Here is a 20,817-nt window from a genome sequence, read left to right as displayed (position 1 = left end):
GATCACCGCTCCCCACAGCGCGCTTCCAGCGTTTAACTGCCAGCCATAGACGCCACATGGACACACGCCATAAACTGATGAATTAACAGTGAAGTCATGTAATGTGTGTGTGGGCAGATTCAAGCAGTAGTCCAGACAGAGATGAGAACGTGCTCCAGTGTGACTGTGAGAGGAATCTGAGGAGCTGTGCTGCACTATGTAGCCAAGCACAGTCGCAGGCAGCACTCTCTCTGTGCTGTAATCTTCCTCCCCTCTCTCTCTCTCTCTCTGTCTCTCTGATGTCGGTGTGGGATAGACCCCACGCAGGCTTAACACAGCGACGGGCACCAGATCTCAGCAGCATGGAGATGGTCTCCATATGATTTCGGTGTGTTGCTTTAAGCCCATCTGTCTGCCGTTAAGGTGCCGAGGCCGCTCCCAGCAGGAGCGACTCTCGCTCACCGTCGTCGAAGGCGAAGCTGGAAGCTCAGCTGCTGTTTTTATGCATTCATTTATGAAACTGTCAAACCCAAGACTCGTCTCTCTCCTCCTCGCAGCTCCTCCGCTCATACATATAATCACCATGGCTGCTGAGCATGCACACACACACACGCACGCGCGCGCACACGCACACGCACGCACGCACACACACACACACAGACGCGCGCGCGCACGCACACACACACGCACGCACGCACGCACACACACACACACACACACACACACACACACACACACACAGACGCACGCACACACACACACACAGACACGCACACACACACACACACACAGACGCACGCACACACACATACACACACGCGCACGCACGCACACACACACACACGGTTTGGCGACCACACCTTTTTTGAATGGCGCACCTTGAGGCAGAGATGGCAGAGCATTATGAACAACACCAAACATTAATATATGAGGCCTAAAGCAGCAACTTATTTACTGTTTTTCTTATTTCTTAATTTTCTAGTAAGACCTACGTTATTAGTGTCATAAGGTACCACACACACAGACCACATAGGTGAGTCCTTGTAGTCCATGTTGCAATTTAGGGACTGGTGCCTGTGGACTAGAGATGCGTGGATGAGCTTTTATACCATCCCCCTAATCCGCGTGTATGCATGAACTGTCCGCCCGCCATAAATCTTCGCAAATTATTTCCTACTATTTATAGATCTGCGCCCGCCGTGCACCCGACATTTCACAACGCTATAAAGGAGCGAGTCTCGCATTGGCGAGATGAACTTACTGCTTCTGCTGCCGTCGGTGCGATCGCTGCAGTCCACGAGTCCAAATCAACTTCCATGCTGTTGGAGTCAGATTATGTCAAGTGCAGCACTTGCCCTCATGCATAGCCTACTTGGCTAACACTATAGCTTTAAGTTTAGATCAAGACTGGATTGGCCTCATCGTATGGGAAAATACGAGCGCGTCTTCTCTTCCAATTAACTCTCTCCCAATTCAGCGCCAGCGGAGACTCCTGTTCGAGGTTCTGGTGACATCATTGACCATATATGGATCAAGAAAGGAGGCATATCCCATCGACGTTTAGCGCATGGCTATTGTTTACCACTGCCTTGGGTCCTTTATGGGGTCCTTTGCTATCCCACAATAGGCGGCTAACAATGTGGCTGACGAAAAATTAAGCTTAAAACACATTCATAGACTAGTAATTAATTAATATATTAGTAATTAATATTAATTATCCTCATTAATGACACATCATTTCACCCGCCCGCACCCCATCCGCTATTAATCAGAATGTTTATTTTTATGATCCGCCCTGCCCAGCGCGGTTATAACTGCAGCCCGTGCATCTCTACTGTGGACATTGTTGTAAAGACAGTCACATTTGTACGCTTTCATCTCTCTCTCTCTTTCCCTTAGCCAGGGATTCCCCTTAGCATTGAGCCAACTGTTTGACAGTGTGAAAGAGGGTGTTAAGGCTCCTCCTACTCCTTCTGTTGTCGCCACCCCCCCCCCCCCCACACACACACACACACACACACACACACCCTGACACACACACACACACACCCTGACACACACACACGTCTTTTCTTTACTCTTCTTTTATCCCTCTCCCAGAGCCACTGGAGTTGGCTGTCTGCTCTCAGCATTTGGCAGTGCATTGTGGGAGTGTCCCGCTGGGGCTTCCTGGTGTGAGTTTGCGTGCGGGGTGTGCTGTTTAACGACGCCTGGGACGTACCAAGACAGCAGGGAAGAGAGGGGGAGCAGGGTGGGACAGAAGAGAGGGGGAGCAGGGTGGGACAGAAGAGAGGGGGAGCAGGGTGGGACAGAAGAGAGAGGGGGAGCAGGGTGGGACAGAAGAGAGGGGGAGCAGGGTGGGACAGAAGAGAGGGGGAGCAGGGTGGGACAGAAGAGAGAGGGGGAGCAGGGTGGGACAGAAGAGAGAGGGCGAGCAGGGTGGGACAGAAGAGAGAGGGGGAGCAGGGTGGGACAGAAGAGAGGGGGAGCAGGGTGGGACAGAAGAGAGGGGGAGCAGGGTGGGACAGAAGAGAGAGGGGGAGCAGGGTGGGACAGAAGAGAGAGGGAGCAGGGTGGGACAGAAGAGAGAGGGGGAGCAGGGTGGGACAGAAGAGAGAGGGGGAGCAGGGTGGGACAGAAGAGAGAGGGGGAGCAGGGTGGGACAGAAGAGAGAGGGGGAGCAGGGTGGGACAGAAGAGAGAGGGGGAGCAGGGTGGGACAGAAGAGAGGGGGAGCAGGGTGGGACAGAAGAGAGAGGGGGAGCAGGGTGGGACAGAAGAGAGAGGGGGAGCAGGGTGGGACAGAAGAGAGAGGGGGAGCAGGGTGGGACAGAAGAGAGGGGGAGCAGGGTGGGACAGAAGAGAGAGGGGGAGCAGGGTGGGACAGAAGAGAGAGGGGGAGCAGGGTGGGACAGAAGAGAGAGGGAGCAGGGTGGGACAGAAGAGAGAGGGGGAGCAGGGTGGGACAGAAGAGAGAGGGGGAGCAGGGTGGGACAGAAGAGAGGGGGAGCAGGGTGGGACAGAAGAGAGAGGGAGCAGGGTGGGACAGAAGAGAGAGGGAGCAGGGTGGGACAGAAGAGAGAGGGGGAGCAGGGTGGGACAGAAGAGAGAGGGGGAGCAGGGTGGGACAGAAGAGAGAGGGGGAGCAGGGTGGGACAGAAGAGAGGGGGAGCAGGGTGGGACAGACAGAAAAGGCTTTGGGGCATTTGGCTTCTGAGGGGAGAGAGAGGGAGCTGGAGCGTGGCATGAATGGCTAGGCTGAATCTAGAGAGGCCTCAGGTGTGAAGCAGTGCTCTCCAAAGCTAAACAGTTTGGTGGAGAGTGAGACGTGTGTGTGTGTGTGTGTGGGTGGGGCCATGGGGAGGGGAAGTGGCAGCTTTGTGTGTGTGTGTAAGCCCCAGACACACCAAGCCGACAGTTGGCTGTCGGCCATGTCTGGGGGTCTGTCGCCCTAGTGTTTGCGGTGTTTCCCCCGCACTGTTGGCTCTAGTCTGCTTTGTCAGCGACTTTTACAGCCGATTCGGGTCGTTGGTGAGAGAAATCACTCTTGATTGGCTGGTCAGGGCCCAGGGGTAGAGAGATCACTCTTGATTGGCTGGTCAGGGTCCAGGGGTAGAGAGATCACTCTTGATTGGCTGGTCAGGGTCCAGGCCGTAGAGAGATCACTCTTGATTGGCTGGTCAGGGCCCAGGGGTAGAGAGATCGCTCTTGATTGGCTGGTCAGGGCCCAGGGGTAGAGAGATCGCTCTTGATTGGCTGGTCAGGGCCCAGGGGTAGAGAGATCGCTCTTGATTGGCTGGTCCGGGCCCAGGGGTAGAGAGATCACTCTTGATTGGCTGGTCAGGGCCCAGGGGTAGAGAAATCACTCTTGATTGGCTGGTCCGGGCCCAGGGGTAGAGAGATCACTCTTGATTGGCTGGTCAGGGCCCAGGGGTAGAGAGATCACTCTTGATTGGCTGGTCAGGGGTAGCGGAACAGCGCAGGAGAAGAGGGGAGGCACACACAAAACGCTCTGCTCATTTTCCAACTTTATCTCATCTGATCATTCCAAAACTATTATTTATAGTATTTTATATTTTTAATATTTTCACCATGACGTGCCTTTGGGAAAGTCCATTGAGCCCCTCACTCCATGAGATCACGCATTTAGTTTGGTTTACTGGTTTCTCCTTATTTTTCACCTCCGCTTCTTCCTCTCTTCTTCCACAAGCAAAAGATCAGACCAGGGCTGATATTAGGGGTGGGGGAAAAAATCGATTCACCTAAGTATCGCGATTTTTAATGTCACGATTTTTTGGATCGATCTTTTATTCCAGAATCGATAATCGCAAATTAAAAAAAATATAAAAAAAAAAAAAATTTTTTTTTTTTTTTTTTTTTTTTTGGGTGCTTGCAGTCAGGCCACTCACTGAACAGCAGGCCAGGCGCCGCCTACTGGTTTACTAGTGGTTTTATTACTTTATTAGTTAGTCTGAAGTAATAATTACACTTCAGGGTTAAAGTGGGTGCATCTCATTGTAAAATTGGACCCAAATCTGGCTTCAAACGGCCCAAATTTCACGCGCGTTGGCCCATATCGGCCTGGCCTGCTTGGTATCTAATGCCCGGCCTGAATTATGATCCCAGTCCGCCCCTGTTTTTAACTATATCGCCCAGCCCTACTCATGATATATAATATACAGTCTCTAGTGTATGATTCAACTTTTCCCATGTTCTAATCTAGTGTAAAAAAGCAAACAAACTGAAAAAATAAAAGAAAAAAATAAACAAAAATCGCAATAAATCGTAATATCGAATCGCAATAATCGTAGAATCGCAATAATCGTGAATCGCAATATATATCGAATCGGCACCAAAGTATCGTGATAGTATCGAATCGGGAGATAAGTGAATCGGCACAGCCCTAGCTGATATACCCCTGTGCCATTTGCAACTTTTTATCAGCCATATTCTCCATCAGAAGTCATTATATTTTACCAAACCATTGAAGTGAGTGAAAAGGCTGCTTTCCTTCATGACTCTGGTCTCGCGCAGGCGCAGAACGTGCGTGCTAAGTGCTAGCAGCACTAGCCCGTCGTGGGCTGTCATGTTTGTGGCTGTGTTCAAATGCAACGCTTTGGGCCCGACACACAGGAGGAGAGCTGTCTTGTCCCGCTGTGTCTGGGGCTTTAGGGAGTTGCTGTTCCACTGTTTGAACAGCAACAAGCTGCCTTTCAGCTCACCTGCTGGGACTGAGCACTGGCCTCTCGCCCAGGCTCAGCTACACCCCGTGGAGTCAGGCCATTATAAAGGTTAGCTAACCCAGGCCTGCTCTAAGTTGAGCTACCGACTCCGACGCTTTCTATCAAAAGAACCTGTTCTCTCACAGTGTCTTCATGCTCCTCAGGCTGTATCCACTTACGTTCACTTTTACCTTCTCTGGATTTTTTTTTTGTTGTTGTTGCCTGCTCTCATTTTTGACATTATTCTCTTTTGTCGGTCGGTTTGCCAGAGTTGAGAGAGGAGTGTTGAAAGCGAGAGGGTCAAGTTAACTTCCAGTAGTAGGCTATTTTTCCTACGCTCCCCCAGTGCATCAGCAGATGTCTCTCTCATAAGCCGTTTTCCCACATGCGCTTTGTACCGCTAAATGACCGGAACGTGGTCTAATGCCTGCATGTGTGAAAGTTGTTGTTGCGGTATAAGCGCGACCCCGTCATCGTGGACATTTCACCAGTTTCGAGCCAGTCAGAAGAGCGATAACGGACACAAGTGTGAAACGGGTCCAGTCATTTCCCGCTATCAGTGGGCGTTGTCTCAGGTGGTGTCTCGAACGTAGACCGGGACATGCGAAAATGACGCTTCCATTCCACGTCGTCAAAATTGTTCAGAGCATCTTCCCAAAATAAATTCCCTCCTGGTCTCGCTTCCAGTCTATCTTCATATTCTGCACGATGTTGAGCAGAGAAGACTGCGAACATGAATCTGTTTCTGTTCGCACGTATATCCCTTTCCATTTTCGCCTTAATTTGTCTGCGTCGCTGTCTACGTTTGAGGAAAAAGCGCATCAGCAATATTATCAAAAGAGTGGACGCCGGCTCCATGTTTGTTTGTTGTTTTTTTCTGACTGGCCTCAGTGGCCTGCAGCACAGTTTATACGTCATGACCCCAGGCCACTCTCCTCCGCCCCCCGCCTGCTCCGCCCCACCCCACCCCCCAACATACCGGCTATTTGACGACTAGATTCCCACATGCGAGCGCTCAGGTGTGAAGGGAAATTCCGGGAAATGTCCGATATTGACTTACAGGTAATTTTCCAGTACGCATGTGGAAAAACGGCTTCTGTCTCTCTCTCTCTCTCTCTCTCTCTCCTTACGGTCAGGACAACAGGACTGTCTGCCTGTCTGTGTGACCCTGGGGGCTCAGTATATCTCAGCTATGGAGCGGCTCTCTGGCTAAGATTCAAGGCTTCGGCAGAGTTACAGTAACCTCTGAATTCAAAACAAAAACAAAACACGATGCTCTCAATTGAGCCTAAGTTTGTGAAATGGTTTGTCCTGGACTTTGCATTATGCCTTATTCTTCTGTTCCTTGGTTTTGTTGTGTTTTCCTGACTAATGGGACGTGCGCCATGTGAAACGTTGATGTTTTGGGGGCAGTAAATGTACGGTAAACTGCAAACTTCAGTGAAATTGTCTGGACTGCGCCGTTTCATCCTTGTTTGCCAGGACTTGAAATGGCTTAGTGATGATGAGAGCTTCCTTTGAAACCCCCGAAGCTTCTGTGCTCACTGTGCTTCTGAGTGCTCGAGCAAATGACCTGTGTTTGATGCAGCACACTGAATTTTATTTTACTTTTTTCCAACGAGGAAAATATATTTAGTTTTGAACGAGAGCGATTACCCTTCACCAGCATTTGTTGCTTGCTTCTATTTTTGTCTCGACTTCCATAGTTTAGTATTCTTCTCCCGGCGTTTTCTGGTGTCATTCTTCTTCCAGTTATCACAGTTAGCTGTTCTACTCAGAAGCTCCGACAGGGAATGAAGCTGTTGACCTGTTAGCTGGTTCTATTTCAGGCTGAAGTTGACATAAATCACAAATACTTTCGACTTATTGTTGTCTAGGTAATCTACTGTTGGAGATATTTCTATGTTCCCATAATACATCTTGGTTTTCTCCAGACTCGTGGCCTACTTTATTATTATAGCTGTTTTTTTGTTTATCCAGTCTGTGTAGTGTTTTATCAAAGCTTTATGAAGGCTTTACTTCTGATCATCTGTTAAAGAGATGAACGTGTATTTCTAAATACTTTCTACTGCCTCTCTAGAGAGAAGACACAGTTCGGCCAACAAGCCAACGTCCACCTCGTCCTTCCCTCTGCCGGGCCGGAACCGGAGCAGCGGCAGTGGGCTCGGGGCCGGGCCCGGGTCGGGCTCCGGGTCTGGAGTCGCGACCGGAGGGATCCTCGGCCGATCCTCCGCCGCTGGGTCCGGCGTCTCCTCCTCATCCGCCGCCGCCGCCTCCTCCTCCAATTCCAAACCCCTCAAACCAGCCAAAGAGAAGCTGCCAAGCGTTCAGCGGAGACCCCACTTCCCCCCCTTCAGGGTGCTGCAGCCAGACAAGATGTGAGTTTCACTCTACAAAAATGGGCTAAATTGTGTTCAGCTATGCCAAAAATATGGGTCTATCTATACCCAGCTTCATTATATTTATTATGTTGAGCAATTCTCGATTGTGCCACAAACCCCCGCCTGGCTGAATTAATATTGTAATTACAATGCTAATTATTGTAATTATGATAAGCAGAATATGATCGTAATTATGATAATATTGTAATTATGATCAACAAGCCTCAGTCAAGCTGAACTGTGCTAATGCACTCTCTCTCCCTCTAATAGCTCGTGTTCCTATCACCTCACACGTCATTTTGGATCTTAATCTTATTCCCTCATCTCTCGTCTTCATAAGTCGGCGTGTGTCTGAAGTTCCCCTGCTCGCTCCCAAACTATCGTTTTAAATGAGCTGCTTTCACTCGAGAAGTCAGTCGGCGCCTTCAAGAACTCAAGTGGGGCTCCTTTTGATCAAAATCGTTTTCTGCACCCGCTTAAAAGCGCGTTCAGGATCTGCCAGAGAAAAGGAATACGTTTAGAAACGCGGACTTCTCACATGATGCGTCACCTTAGATCAGGGATACTCAACGTGCTTTGCCCGGGCGCCACTTTCGTGAAATGATAGAAGGCCATGGGGCCAGTTAATAAACAAACAATATGCATTTTTCTGTAGCGGATTGTAGGTTTTTGGGGTGTCAGCCGGAGTTTAGTCTGACAATGTTGTGCACACCGGATAGTTAGGTTAAGTTAGTTAGGTTAAGTACATACATAAGTGCCTGGGTAGCGAGCAGATGGCGGTATTTGACAATTTAGCCGCTAAATCATAGATTATTGAAAGATATTCCATATTCCAGACTGAAATGCTATAACAGAAGTGGAGTATTGGCCAGAATGACATGAACATTTGGACACTTATTCAGCGGGTATCTTGCATGTTGCGTTCAGGTGCACTGTGTAACAAAAAATATATACTGTATATATATATATTGCAAAAATATATATATATATATATATATATATATATATATTTTGCAATTCCATCGCGGGCCACAAAGGGGGTTGAGTATCACTGCCTTAGATGAACGTCTTCTCCTCTCAGACTCATCCATATGTACACATCTGTCTATTGCCATAGCTTTCTGACTGATTCCTTATATGCATTCTCTGTGCCTCCTCCTCCCCGTTGTGTCTGTAACCTCCTCCTGCAGCCTCAGCCCGGCCGTCAAGGTGGAGAAGATGCATCTGAAGGCGGAGCCGTCGGCGAAGCCGGCAGCGGCCCCCTCCTCCGCCCCCGCCCCCTCTTCCTCCTCCTCCTCGTCCTCCGCTAGCACCACTGTGAGCTCCAACACTACCACGGTCACCGCCTCGTCATCATCACCCCTCAAGCCAGGCCTTAACTGTCCCTCCATACCAAAGCCTCCCTCACTGGCCCCCGGCCAGATGCCCAACGGCAAGGGCCACCTGTCGCTCCTCTCAGACAAGAAGCAGGACAGCAGCAGCAGCAATGCCAGTAGCAGACGCCACCTCTACAAGAGACTGTCAGGTCAGCTGGAGGGGCGGCACACTGCTGCTGAGGGGCTTATACAGCCTTGTGTTGTCAACAATTATTGTTGTCAGATTTATTCATTCTGTTGCCATTATTACATTATGCACTCACTCTTAACCTGGAAAGTTACCAGTAACCAATAAAAGATGAATCACATAGTTTCTCTCTCTCTCTCTCTCTCTTCCTCCTCTGATGCCTTCAGAACGCGAGTTCAATCCAGATATCCACTGTGGCGTTGTTGTGGACATGACAGCTCGAAAACCATGCACAAGATCCCTCACATGCAAGGTATCCAGTCTCTTCATACCTTTTGTGCCGTCAGTTGGAGCTTTTAGTATCTTTGTTGAGTTTGTTAATATTAAAGTCGAACTGAACCCGTCCGTTTCAGACTGAAAACATAATTTGTCTGAGATGACAGGTTGAGAGGCGGGTCACAGTATCATGTCGATGATTTTATTTGACAATTCTGGGGACTGGATTGGGCTTTGGCCAATCCTGGCGTGTTCCGCCTCCAAATCGAGTGGGATTCAGCGTGTTGTGGCGCTCTCCTCGGGAAGAGCCTGCTCACGTGAGGTTAGTGGCTGAGTGGAGCTCAGCGAGCCGCAGGCAGCCAGCTGCCTTCGTGTTGCCGAGCGGAGAGTGCAGCCCGTCGGCCTGGAATCTCCAAGGTGCGACCCCTGACGACCAGGCTCTCCGAGGCGCGCGCCATTATCGCTATTGCGGTAAATAATATTCCTGGAATGCGAGTTTTAAGGAGCCAGTTACATTTCTTTGCATTCTTAGACATTGCCGTTTGATTTAGTTTGCATAATTGGTCAAGTTAGTACCGTAAATTCCGGACTATAAGCCGCACCTTTTTTCCCGTTTTTTGGCCTTTTTTGGCCCCTGCGGCTTATATAACGGTGCGGCTTATCTATGGATTTTTTCAAAAAAAAAAAAAAAAAACTCTCTTTTTTAGCACTCTTTCTAACTATAAATCCACTTCTGTTTTAATTTCCTCTCTTGCCCTCTTTTCACCACACTGTATGACACTGTATGACACTGTATGACACTGTGTGCACTGTAAATAACAACACAGGTGGTGTTGTGTTATGTTGTTTTGTTGAAATGTTAATAAATGGGAGCATACATATGGTAATTAAACATTAAAACACAATAAAAAAAAAAAAAAAAATACCATTAAAACACCCGCGGCTTATAGTCCGGTGCGGCTTATATAAGAAAAAAATAGTCAACTTTGCAGGTGCGGCTTATACACCGGTGCGGCTTATAGTCCGGAATTTACGGTAGTTAGTTTATGGGCTAGAAATTCTGCCAGATGACAGGCACTAGGCGTCAGCAAACTGTAGATTACTGTTATGAATGAAATCTTGAAAAATGAAAAAAAAAGTGTGAAAAACTAAAGAAATTAGATTTCTGTGATTTTTTGTTTGGCATACATTATTAAATAGGTGCACTGAATACCCAGGCATTTGAACTAAAAGAAAAGAAAAGTCATTTTTGGGTTCAGCTCGACTTTAAACTCACCCATCTATGGAGATCATATCTAATATACTCGTATACATAATCTGAATCAAGTGAGGAATCCAAGCAGACAAACTATGCAAACATCTAATTTGGACCTTCTCCCCGTGGCACCAGACACATTCCTTAAGCCAGCGGAGGGCGGTGCCCGGGCGGAGGAAGCGCTTTGACACGTTGCTGGCAGAGCACAAGAACAGAGCCAAGGAGCGGGAGAGGGAACTCCACCCGGCCCATTCCCAGCAGACCCCCCCTCTCAGGGACCCCCACCCCTCCTCGCGCCTTGCCGCCGCCCATGAGCCCCACCAGGTGGCGCACGGAAACGGCCCCGCCCCAGATGCCACTAAGCCTTTGCCACTTGGCAAGCCCAAACTTCACAATTCTGCTCTTCCACGGTGAGTGTTTCTCCACGCCCACTTCACCATTTTATTGCTGGCCATTTTTTTTTGCAATGAATACTTCTCCCAGGGCAGAATGACCTTGCATATAGATAGTATATGATCATTTAGGTTAGGTGCTAACTTGACTGAGCAGTCTAAGGCCATGTTCACATTACAGGCAAATCCGATTTGCTGATAAAGTCATTAATCCTCATTATCTTGATTGGTTTCCCAAATCTGATTTGGGAGTGTGTCCGCACTGCCACAAATCTGATTCTCAAGTCGGATCTGTGTGGCCAGACCTAAACAGCCTATCTGCATGGGTTGCTATGGTAACGACGTGAGCGTCAGTAAATACGTACGTTGGTGACGTGGTTTTCCTGCGCAGAAGCATTTGATGACGAGTTGCGAGTGACGTTCAAATCAGATTTGGTGGATCTGCGCGTCCGCACTCAAGTCACATCAGTCGAAAGCAGATTGGAAACTACCTCCATAATGTGGTTTGGGACAAGTGACACAAATCAGACTTGGAGCGTCCAGACTCATAAAACCAATCTGGATAAAGTCATTAATAGGTCACTAAAGTTCACAAATCAGATTTGGCCTCCTAGTCTGAACATGGCCTAAGAGACAAGGTCCTAATCATTAAGAAATTATCACTAACTGTGCATTCAGACCAAACGCAAAGATATAGCTTCACTCACTTGAGTTTGACCGCATAAATTATTCGCTAATTGAGCTGAGTGAATCATCATCAGCTCGCATGTTTACATTGACTTCATACAGTATGTAATCTCACCGCTCAAATTCGTGAATCTGCCCCCGTTCTGACCGCACAGTAAGAAGTCCAGTATTCCCAATGTGGCCATTTTACGAAAAACACACAGATCATTTATTATACGGGCCTTTGTTCTAAATGCAAAATGTAATGTTTGCTGGTTTCATTGAAATTTCTTGGCATCCTTTCTCCTTGCATCAGACTAAACAGCAGTCACGGAGGTGGGGGTCCCCCCGGAGACCCCGCAGTCGTCCACGAGTCACCACACCATCCCCCAACTGCCCCCGATGGCTTTTCGCGAGCCTCCAGTGATGAGGGGGAGAACGAGGAGCGAGAGGAGAACGCCGACAAACTGGACTGTCACTATTCAGGTTACCACCCTCGACCGGCAGCTGTAAGTCCACTCTTATCATCACTGGTCATTCTGATCTGATGTACGGTGATATTGATATATTGATACATGAGCACGTGAACAGAAGGCAGTCAATCTGATCATCATCATTGGAGAGGCATGAACAAAGTCAGTGATGTTAGTCTCTTCCTGTACTGAGACACATCTGTGATCCATAATAGTGGTCAGATACATGGATGACAGACAGTACAGACACACCCTGAAACTAGGTCAACTGACATGACCACAGTGTACCGTATACAATTCAACCAGAGAGACACATTTCTAGAATGACAGATGATTTATTAGATGATAAGATACATGAGCCTGTAGGCACATAAAGATAGTTTATTTTTGGCGATTAGACTCCATCATAACGTCAGCTTGATTATGACGTTATGATCAGCAGGGGTAGATCAGCCAGGAATAGGAATGAAGATCCCCCCCGTGGAGTCTAGACCTGGTGGTGGTGACAGATGAGGTCTTGGTCTTGGTGGCGAAGCTTCTGAATCTGAGATCTCAGAGAGGACTGGAGGAGAATGGGGTGGAGGCGGGTCGCAGGAACGTACTGGAAAGCAACAGATCACACAGAGAAAACTGAGAGCTTTTAGCTTTGACAGCTTGATGGTGATAGGCTGAATGGGAAAAGGTGTCTTACTCTGATTGGCCTAAAATGAACGTTACCTCCCACAAACAGTGACGCTAAATAGAAGCGGGAAAAAGGTGATTGATGACGTAATTTTATGAATGAGTGGGCGTGACAATAAGAGGGTTTCTCTTAAGAGGGAAAGAAGTGAATGACTGAAGAGCTGAATGAGTGCCCGTGACGAGTGACGACTAAGGGATTCTCCTAGAGTGAATGCATAAAAAGAGAGTGAATGATGATAATTAAGTCTCTCTTAAATAATTTTCGCTCAAGCTACATTTCCTTAGTTCATGAGCCAGGGATAACTTTCCTCTTTGTCACATTGACTGTAAGACTACCTTCAGTATGTCACTTTGATGGAGTTGAAGCCACCATCTTTAGGGCTGATTTCTTCACATACAGTATATTGATCTGATCAGTATATTATTGATATTCATCCACTTGGCCAGTGACACCTCAGTCTACACACACACAGTAGCCAGGTGTTTGGCATCATAGGCTAATAATAATAATAATAAAGAGATGCTTTATAGGGCTGTGCCGATTCACTTATCTCCCGATTCGATACTATCACGATACTTTGGTGCCGATTCGATATATATTGCGATTCACGATTATTGCGATTCTACGATTATTGCGATTCGATATTACGATTTATTGCGATTTTTGTTTATTTTTTTCTTTTCTTTTTTCAGTTTGTTTGCTTTTTTACACTAGATTAGAACATGGGAAAAGTTGAATCATACACTAGAGACTGTATATTATATATCATGAGTAGGGCTGGGCGATATAGTTAAAAACAGGGGCGGACTGGGATCATAATTCAGGCCGGGCATTAGATACCAAGCAGGCCAGGCCGATATGGGCCAACGCGCGTGAAATTTGGGCCGTTTGAAGCCAGATTTGGGCCGTTTGAAGTCCAATTTTACAATGAGATGCACCCACTTTAACCCTGAAGTGTAATTATTACTTCAGACTAACTAATAAAGTAATAAAACCACTAGTAAACCAGTAGGCGGCGCCTAGCCTGCTGTTCAGTGAGTGGCCTGACTGCAAGCACCAAAAAAAATAAAATAATTTTTTTTTTTTTTTTTTTTTTTTTTTTTTTTTTTTTAAATTTGCGATTATCGATTCTGGAATAAAAGATCGATCCAAAAAATCGTGACATTAAAAATCGCGATACTTAGGTGAATCGATTTTTTCTCCCACCCCTAATGCTTTATTCGTTTGTCATCTAGTGTTTCACTGTACCATTACTGAATAAACACCATGGTACATGATTTGAGAAATGATTTCTGGGTCAACCAGTGCTCTTATTTTCTTCATGTAAAATTTAACCTAGCAAGAGATTCTCATTCACAAAAATCCTTGGTTTACATTTGACAGAAATTCACAAGTTGTTTCAGCAAAACATGCCCAACAGTAGATTTATGTTTTGTAGTTTGGTCCCCTGCAAAAGAAGTATCAATAGCTATTTGATGTTAGCCAAATTCAAAATGTTTGTATTGAGATAACACTGTTGTCAATGTCAGCACAGTCTTTGTGGATTCTGTTCTCAAACCAATCACTGGGCCGCTCGACACTTGTTTGGGGGTGCGTTTTGCACATGTGATGCTTGCTGTGAACATTCTCTCTCTACGAATAATCTAATAAGAAGTTCTGATGCCCAACTCATAAATTGGCTGATCTGGACACCAATTATAGACGTGCCACATCAGAGGAGCGCTTGGCCTGACCCCGCAAATTAGGTTGACTTTTGAAAAAAGTCGGTGTAGCTAACATGCAGTTTGGTGGTTGCATGATCCAAGCAACTCACTCCCTCTCTGTTTTTTCCAGTACTGTAACTTTGGAAGTCGACTGTTTGGGAGAGGCTGCTACTCATTTGACCGGCGTTGGGACCGAGTACGATGTGCGCTAACCGCCATGATGGACAAGCATGTCAACTCTCAGATGTGGAAGTAAGTCTCTCCAGCAAAGATTCTTTGCATGTGTAGTTTGATATTGACGTGAGTAAGATACAGTATATATATATACATCACTGAATTGCATCTAGTATAAATAGACCAGTTGCAGTGGATTTAGGCTACATGTTGCCGACACAGAGGAACATTCCCATTGAGAGAGAGAGCGCTGCCTTTTAAATAGGGTTTTTATGGTCAACACCTTGGGCTTGCAAGATCCTAATGACTGATATTCCTCCTTGTTGTAGGAAAATCCCGTTGGCCTTGGAGAACTCCTCCGCTGTTGCACCTGCCCATAGGACAAGCACAAACTCCCACAGTAGCACTCCCACCTCCGGCTTCCTGGGGCCCCCTGCCAGCTTGTCCCAGCCTCCGTACAGCCAGTCCTACGAGGGCAAGTCAGCGCTCTCCTACGGGACCACCTTAAACGCCCGCGGCTCTCCGCAGAGCGGGGCCGAGCACCCGGCCTGTGGCACCACGCAGGCCCGACAAGTGTCTTCGTCGCCGCACATGCCTTCAGCCCACTCCTCCTCCGCCTCCTCCTCCTCCTCTTCCTCAGCACCCTCCCTAGCCTCGGGCCGGGCGCTCAAGTCCCGTTCCTCCTCCAGCAGCAGCAGCACTACCAAGTCGTCGTCGGCGTCCTTCAGGCCCAAGGAGATCTCCTCCTCTGGCTCCTCCACACCGGTCGTCCCCAACTCAGCCAGTGGAGGTAGCAGTGGGGCCAACAACAACAACAACAGTAGCAACACTAGTTTCAGCTCGGGGAAGAAGAGGAAGAACAGCTCTATACTCTCTTCATCCCACGGCTCCTCTGAATCCTCTTCTAACGCCAATTATCCTTCCGCCTCTTCCTCGTTCAAGAAGAACTGCGCAAACGTCGGCAGCTCAGGGAGCACCTACCACCACGGCTCGCTAGGCCCTTCCGCCTCCTCCTCGTCGTCGTCGTCGTTGTCCTCCTCCCACAGCGGGGTCCACAGCGTGGGGCTGAACTGTGGCCCCAGCGTGCGGACCAACTCCCTCAGTTTGAAGGCCGACCCTTCCGGGGGGTCGGCAGGCGGCTCCTCGGGGCCCCCGGCACGGGGACCTCCCTCGGGCAGCCCCGCAGAGTCCATCAAGCGCATGAGCGTGGTGATGAACAGCAGCGACTCGACCCTCTCCCTGGGGCCATTTGTCCACCACCAGTCTTCGTCTGACCACCATGCCAGCTTCAGCCACCACTCGTCTGACGGGCGCCTGGAGGGCAAGAAGCGCAAAAGCTCCCCTGCCTCCAGCGGCATTAACAGCGGCGGCGGCGGGGGAGGAGGAGGAGGAGGAGGTGGACCAGGCAGGCCCAAGGTGGCCAAGTCACCCGCCATCAACAACATCCATGGGAAGCACGGGCGCAGCATTCCAGGGACCCCGGGGCTACCCAACAACTCCCATTTACATCAGGTGGGTATCGTCTTCCATGGAAATGTGCATCAAGACACAATCATGAATACAAACATGTCAGTTAGAGGACACAGTAACTAGGGATGGGGCCGATAAGATCCAATATCGGTATCGGGTGTCGATATGGCACTAATTCACGGATCGGATCGGAATTGGAAAAAAAAAAAAAAAATGTAATTCCAGCGCTGGCCGTAATTTGCCCATGTATAATATTATCCTTCTTTGCCTTGTATATTTTCTTAATTTTGTCTGCTTTTTGCAAGGTATATTTAAAAAAAAATCTTTAATTGGCCAAATCTTTGCCTATACTGTATATTCAAGAAAAATATTGGTATCGGCATAATATCGGTATCGGCAGATATTCAAATTCAGGTATCGGAATCGGATCGGAAGTGAAAAAAGTGGATCGGTGCATCCCTAACAGTAACCAATATTAGATATAGCTGCCACTGAAGATAGTTTTTTTGGTGTTTGCGCGATGTATCTCTGCAAATGATATCCCTCAAATTTAGTTCTCGAAAGCTGTGCTAAAACGTAGCGTTACTTCAATTGGAAATCCATCTTGACGCTGCCAATATAATACACATGTATTATTTATACACATTTTACAAACAAAACATGAACACCTTCCTAATAGAGCTGTACCCTCTTTCTTACAATCCATGTCTGTGGCATAAAAGTCCTTTAACCCATTGATACCTGATGCAGCATTTGTGTGTGTATCCCTTTAAGACCGAGAACCGCGTTAACGCGGTTCGCGGTCTTAAAGGGATACGCACACAAATGAGGGATATACACGCAAATGCTGCATCAGGTATCAATGGGTTAAACCGTCTCCTCTTCATCTACACTTGTTCTACACGATTGCAGCAGCAGATATAGAAGGTGAAATTGAGGAGGGATCACACAGGTTTATTAATCTGTCCAATTCAGTTTTTTTATGCCTTTACTCCCTATTATCGGTGGAAATGTCTCTCAATTTATGTGTAGATGTAATAAAATAACAAAGCTAACTCAGTCACTACTATTGATTAAAAATGTCAAATGTTAAGAAATAAAATGCTGAACAACACCTATTGCCAATCCATATGCTTGATTAGAGTTAAATTAATAAATTAAATTACATTAAATTTGAGAGAGGTTCATATTCTATATTGACAGATGACACCTGTTGTTTTGACATGGATCTCTCCTCTTCCTCTCCCACCAGCCAAAGGCGCGTCCCTGACAGCGGTGTCCGGTTTCTGTGTATGGAACCGGCAGGCGGACGGGTCAGAGGACGGGGCAGCCCGCATACTGCTCCCGACCGCACGAGGCCTTCTAAAAAATCAAACCCGCATTACTCTCAGCTTCCCACAATCCTCAGGGTGGAGATGATCTGGACCAGCCCAGTGACGTCAACGTTGTCATGGCCCCTTCGACAATTTCCCCCCCAAAAGCCATGTGTGTGTGTGGGGGGGCGCGCGCGCGCCGGGGCACCATTTTGGGAAATGGCAGGCATGGAGCGTCGTCAGGGGTCTATTGGAGTAAGCCAGCGATCCCCGAAGTCAGTGTTATCCCAGTGTTCTGAGAGGTCTTCCTGTCTGGTTGGGAGGAGGAGGAACAGCAGCAGCAGCCATGGCTCTTTTTCGGCCTGTGGTTCAAAGCTCATGGGGTTCAGGTTAAGGGCTGCCACAGCGAGCCGTCATGACGCTGAGCGACTTGGGAGACGAGCCGATCTCTTCCGTGTGTGTGTGTGCGTGTGCGTGCGCGCGTGTGTCTGTGTGTGCATGTGTGACTATTTTTCTCGTCAGATTCTGCTGGACTACTGGAATTTCCAACTAACTTATACACCCCCAGCGCCTGATCTCAGAAGCCTTGGAAGGAGAGAGCAGGAGTAGTAAATTGTTAGTTGCAACACCTTCAACAACACAAATTCATTCAACCTTGTTTCACTCTTCATTAGTTTGACTTCTTTTCTTTTCGCGACACGTTAAGTAACCTCAGGTTACACGCAGTAGCCCCAGATGAGCCGGTAGGGACGGATCTAGTCAATTCTTTGTTACCCAAAATGATTATGCAAGTGTTACCTTTTTATGTTTTCTTACAAGCTTTTTACACTGAACTACAAAGAGTCTTTGTAGATGTGGCGAAGACAGTCAATTGTGCTTGCAAATGTGAAAAGGACGCCTGATGTGCCCGTTCAATTGAATCTTTTGTCAGAGAGAGAAGGCTTGTTCTTGAGGATACCGGTTTATTTCCTGGATATTTTTCATTGTGCAAAAGGATAGCCACAGTAGACCTACCCCCAACTGTGAACAGCACTAAATAACTATTTGTGCAACAAATAGTTGCCCACAAAGATAGCCAAAGGCCGCTATTACCTTGGTCAACCCTTGTGTTTTGTTTTGCTTTAACTAGAGTGGGCAGTCTTGCCCATGAAGTGGTGATGGTGCACTGCCTTTGTGTGGATATGAGAGAACTGAATCTGTGCAAACATCCTTATTGCTCCAGCTTGTTACTCTCGAGGGAATTATTTGCCATCTTGTTTTATATCCATTCAGCTGTTTGAAATCCACACAGGTGTTTGTGAGCATTTTTTAACTTTTTTTTTTTTTTTACCACAGCGAATCAGGTATGGTACGTCTTAATTGGCGGAAATATATGCACCCCACCTGTCTTCTGTGGGCAAGATTGTCCATCCCAGTTGTAACCACTACCCCCAGCTTTGGCTGTCGATGTTTGAATGTCTCACAACAACACTATGTCAGTGTGTCGTGAGGAAAAGGTGTGTCACAATAGAATGGATAGCCAGACATTGTACTTATATTACTTCCTTTGTCAAAATGGAGTCTTAAATCGGGCAATACTTCCACGTCTCATCGAGATGTTTGCTACGTTGTGGGCGTCAGTGGGTTTTTAGTGCGAGATTCATGGCGATTGCTTCACAGGAAACGCTCAAACTTTTTGGTAACACCTATCGATTTGTTGAACCTTCACTGATGTCACATATAGTGGGGAGTAGAGGAGACAATTTTCTTTTGTATCTTACTTTTAGCGTCCTCCTTGTAGCCGATGTATCAAACCAAGTATTGAAGTATCCCTATTTGAGAATACATATTTTGTTAACAAATTGTACATAGTGAAATGTGTATTTTTGCACAGGCATTTTTCGTACGCAGATTTTTTGGTACAATCGAAAAAGTCATTATTTATTTAGTAAAACGAGATGACGAGTCAAAGAACTTGATTATTTGAAAGTGGTTCACTGCCAAGTCTATATAATGCAATACGCCTAAATGTAGAAGCTGAAGCATCTCATGAATCGTGTACTGGGATCCTTTTAAGGGGGAAAAAGTTGAAGTGAAAAAGGTGAAGTGTTTCCACTGTAGCATGTGTCTGTCTGACAGGGGATACCTTTATTCACTTTTCAAAGTCTCGATCGCGTGCTTTTCAAGTTCTCGATCACGTGCTTTTCAAGGTCTCGATCACGTGCTTTTCAATACATTTTACGTTGCCTATGAACCAACAACAACAACAAAATGTTTCTGTGTGACCCAACTAGCCTGTGATTCTGAAATGTCCTGCAGGCTTGAAGCTGTGCCCGACCGTTGTCTAACCAATTTCCATGGACTCTTCAGTCACACACTTTGTAGATGGAATACCATAAACACATTTCATTTTTTTTATAAGGCTGAAGGGACTTTAAGCAATCATTAGTGCAAGGAAGAGGAACACTTCAAACAGTCCAACTGCTTGCATCATTGTTGCCAAACAAGTAATTTGAATCACAGCTTTTAAGGAAATAGTTTGCAGCTTTTTAAACAAATAACGAATTAAGAAAGTGCCTGAATTTGTTTCACCCTGACTGTTTTGAGGACAGTATTTTTTATTTTGGGGGGGGGGGGGGCGGGCGGGGGGTGTTAAGTTTGACCTTACTTGAATGTTCGAAGTGTTTAGGAGCTTGCTTTTAAAATCTGCCTATGAACCCTAAATGTGGTAAAACCCGAGAGCTTGTCGGCTGCCCGGTATGAAACACTTAGTTTTTTTTCTCTTTGATTTATCAGTTTTCCAGACGAGACGTCAAAAGATTTTCTGTAAGCCTGAGTGTGCAGTTTAAGCTCCTCCGGTTTACTAGGATGTTTGTAAAACGTTCAATCAAGTGTTTTGTTTACCCTCAAACTCCACTGACATGTCATATTGTCTCCACTAGATGGAGACATGGCAAGGATGTGTTTATTAGGTTCAGCATTGAGCACCATAGCCTTGGAATGTGAAAGTGAGAATACAGCTTGCTTCTGTGAGGAAAAAAAGAATCCACCATTCATACTATGTAAAAGCGTGTATAGATTTCTTTTGTATACATTATCAAAATCATTTTGATCAGCTGGACTTATGTATTGGCTGCTATGATGTAATTCATGAACAAAACATGATAGGTTAGAATTAATATTTAAAGAAAAAAGATTGTATAGTATATTTGTTTTGTAACAAGTTTCTGTAAATAAAATAATTTATACTGCTATTTATATGAAATGATGTCTCAGCCTCTTTTCTGAAATCTGGTCTCAATCAACAAATCCAATCTCAAAGAAAACATTTTTTATTATATACACAATAT

At 46.7% G+C, this 20,817-nt stretch overlaps 1 protein-coding gene across 1 annotated transcript in view; it reads left to right on the top strand.

The window, feature by feature from the left end:
- atxn7 (ataxin 7) overlaps positions 1-18,699 on the top strand; it is a 47,145-nt gene extending 28,446 nt beyond the window's left edge. The window contains exons 6-13 of the mRNA XM_083660750.1: positions 7,281-7,578; positions 8,772-9,106; positions 9,312-9,397; positions 10,751-11,025; positions 11,990-12,182; positions 14,662-14,783; positions 15,035-16,217; positions 17,428-18,699. Coding sequence (XP_083516876.1) covers positions 7,281-7,578; positions 8,772-9,106; positions 9,312-9,397; positions 10,751-11,025; positions 11,990-12,182; positions 14,662-14,783; positions 15,035-16,217; positions 17,428-17,445 — 2,510 coding nt within the window. The 3' untranslated portion in view covers positions 17,446-18,699. The remainder of the gene's footprint in view (positions 1-7,280; positions 7,579-8,771; positions 9,107-9,311; positions 9,398-10,750; positions 11,026-11,989; positions 12,183-14,661; positions 14,784-15,034; positions 16,218-17,427) is intronic.
- The last annotated feature ends 2,118 nt before the right edge of the window (positions 18,700-20,817 follow it).

This window comes from Poromitra crassiceps (assembly GCF_964638095.1).
Source record: "Poromitra crassiceps genome assembly, chromosome: 25".
NCBI lineage: Eukaryota > Metazoa > Chordata > Actinopteri > Beryciformes > Melamphaidae > Poromitra > Poromitra crassiceps.
Note: the sequence above shows the minus strand (reverse complement) of the source record. Positions and strands in the feature narration are given on the sequence as shown.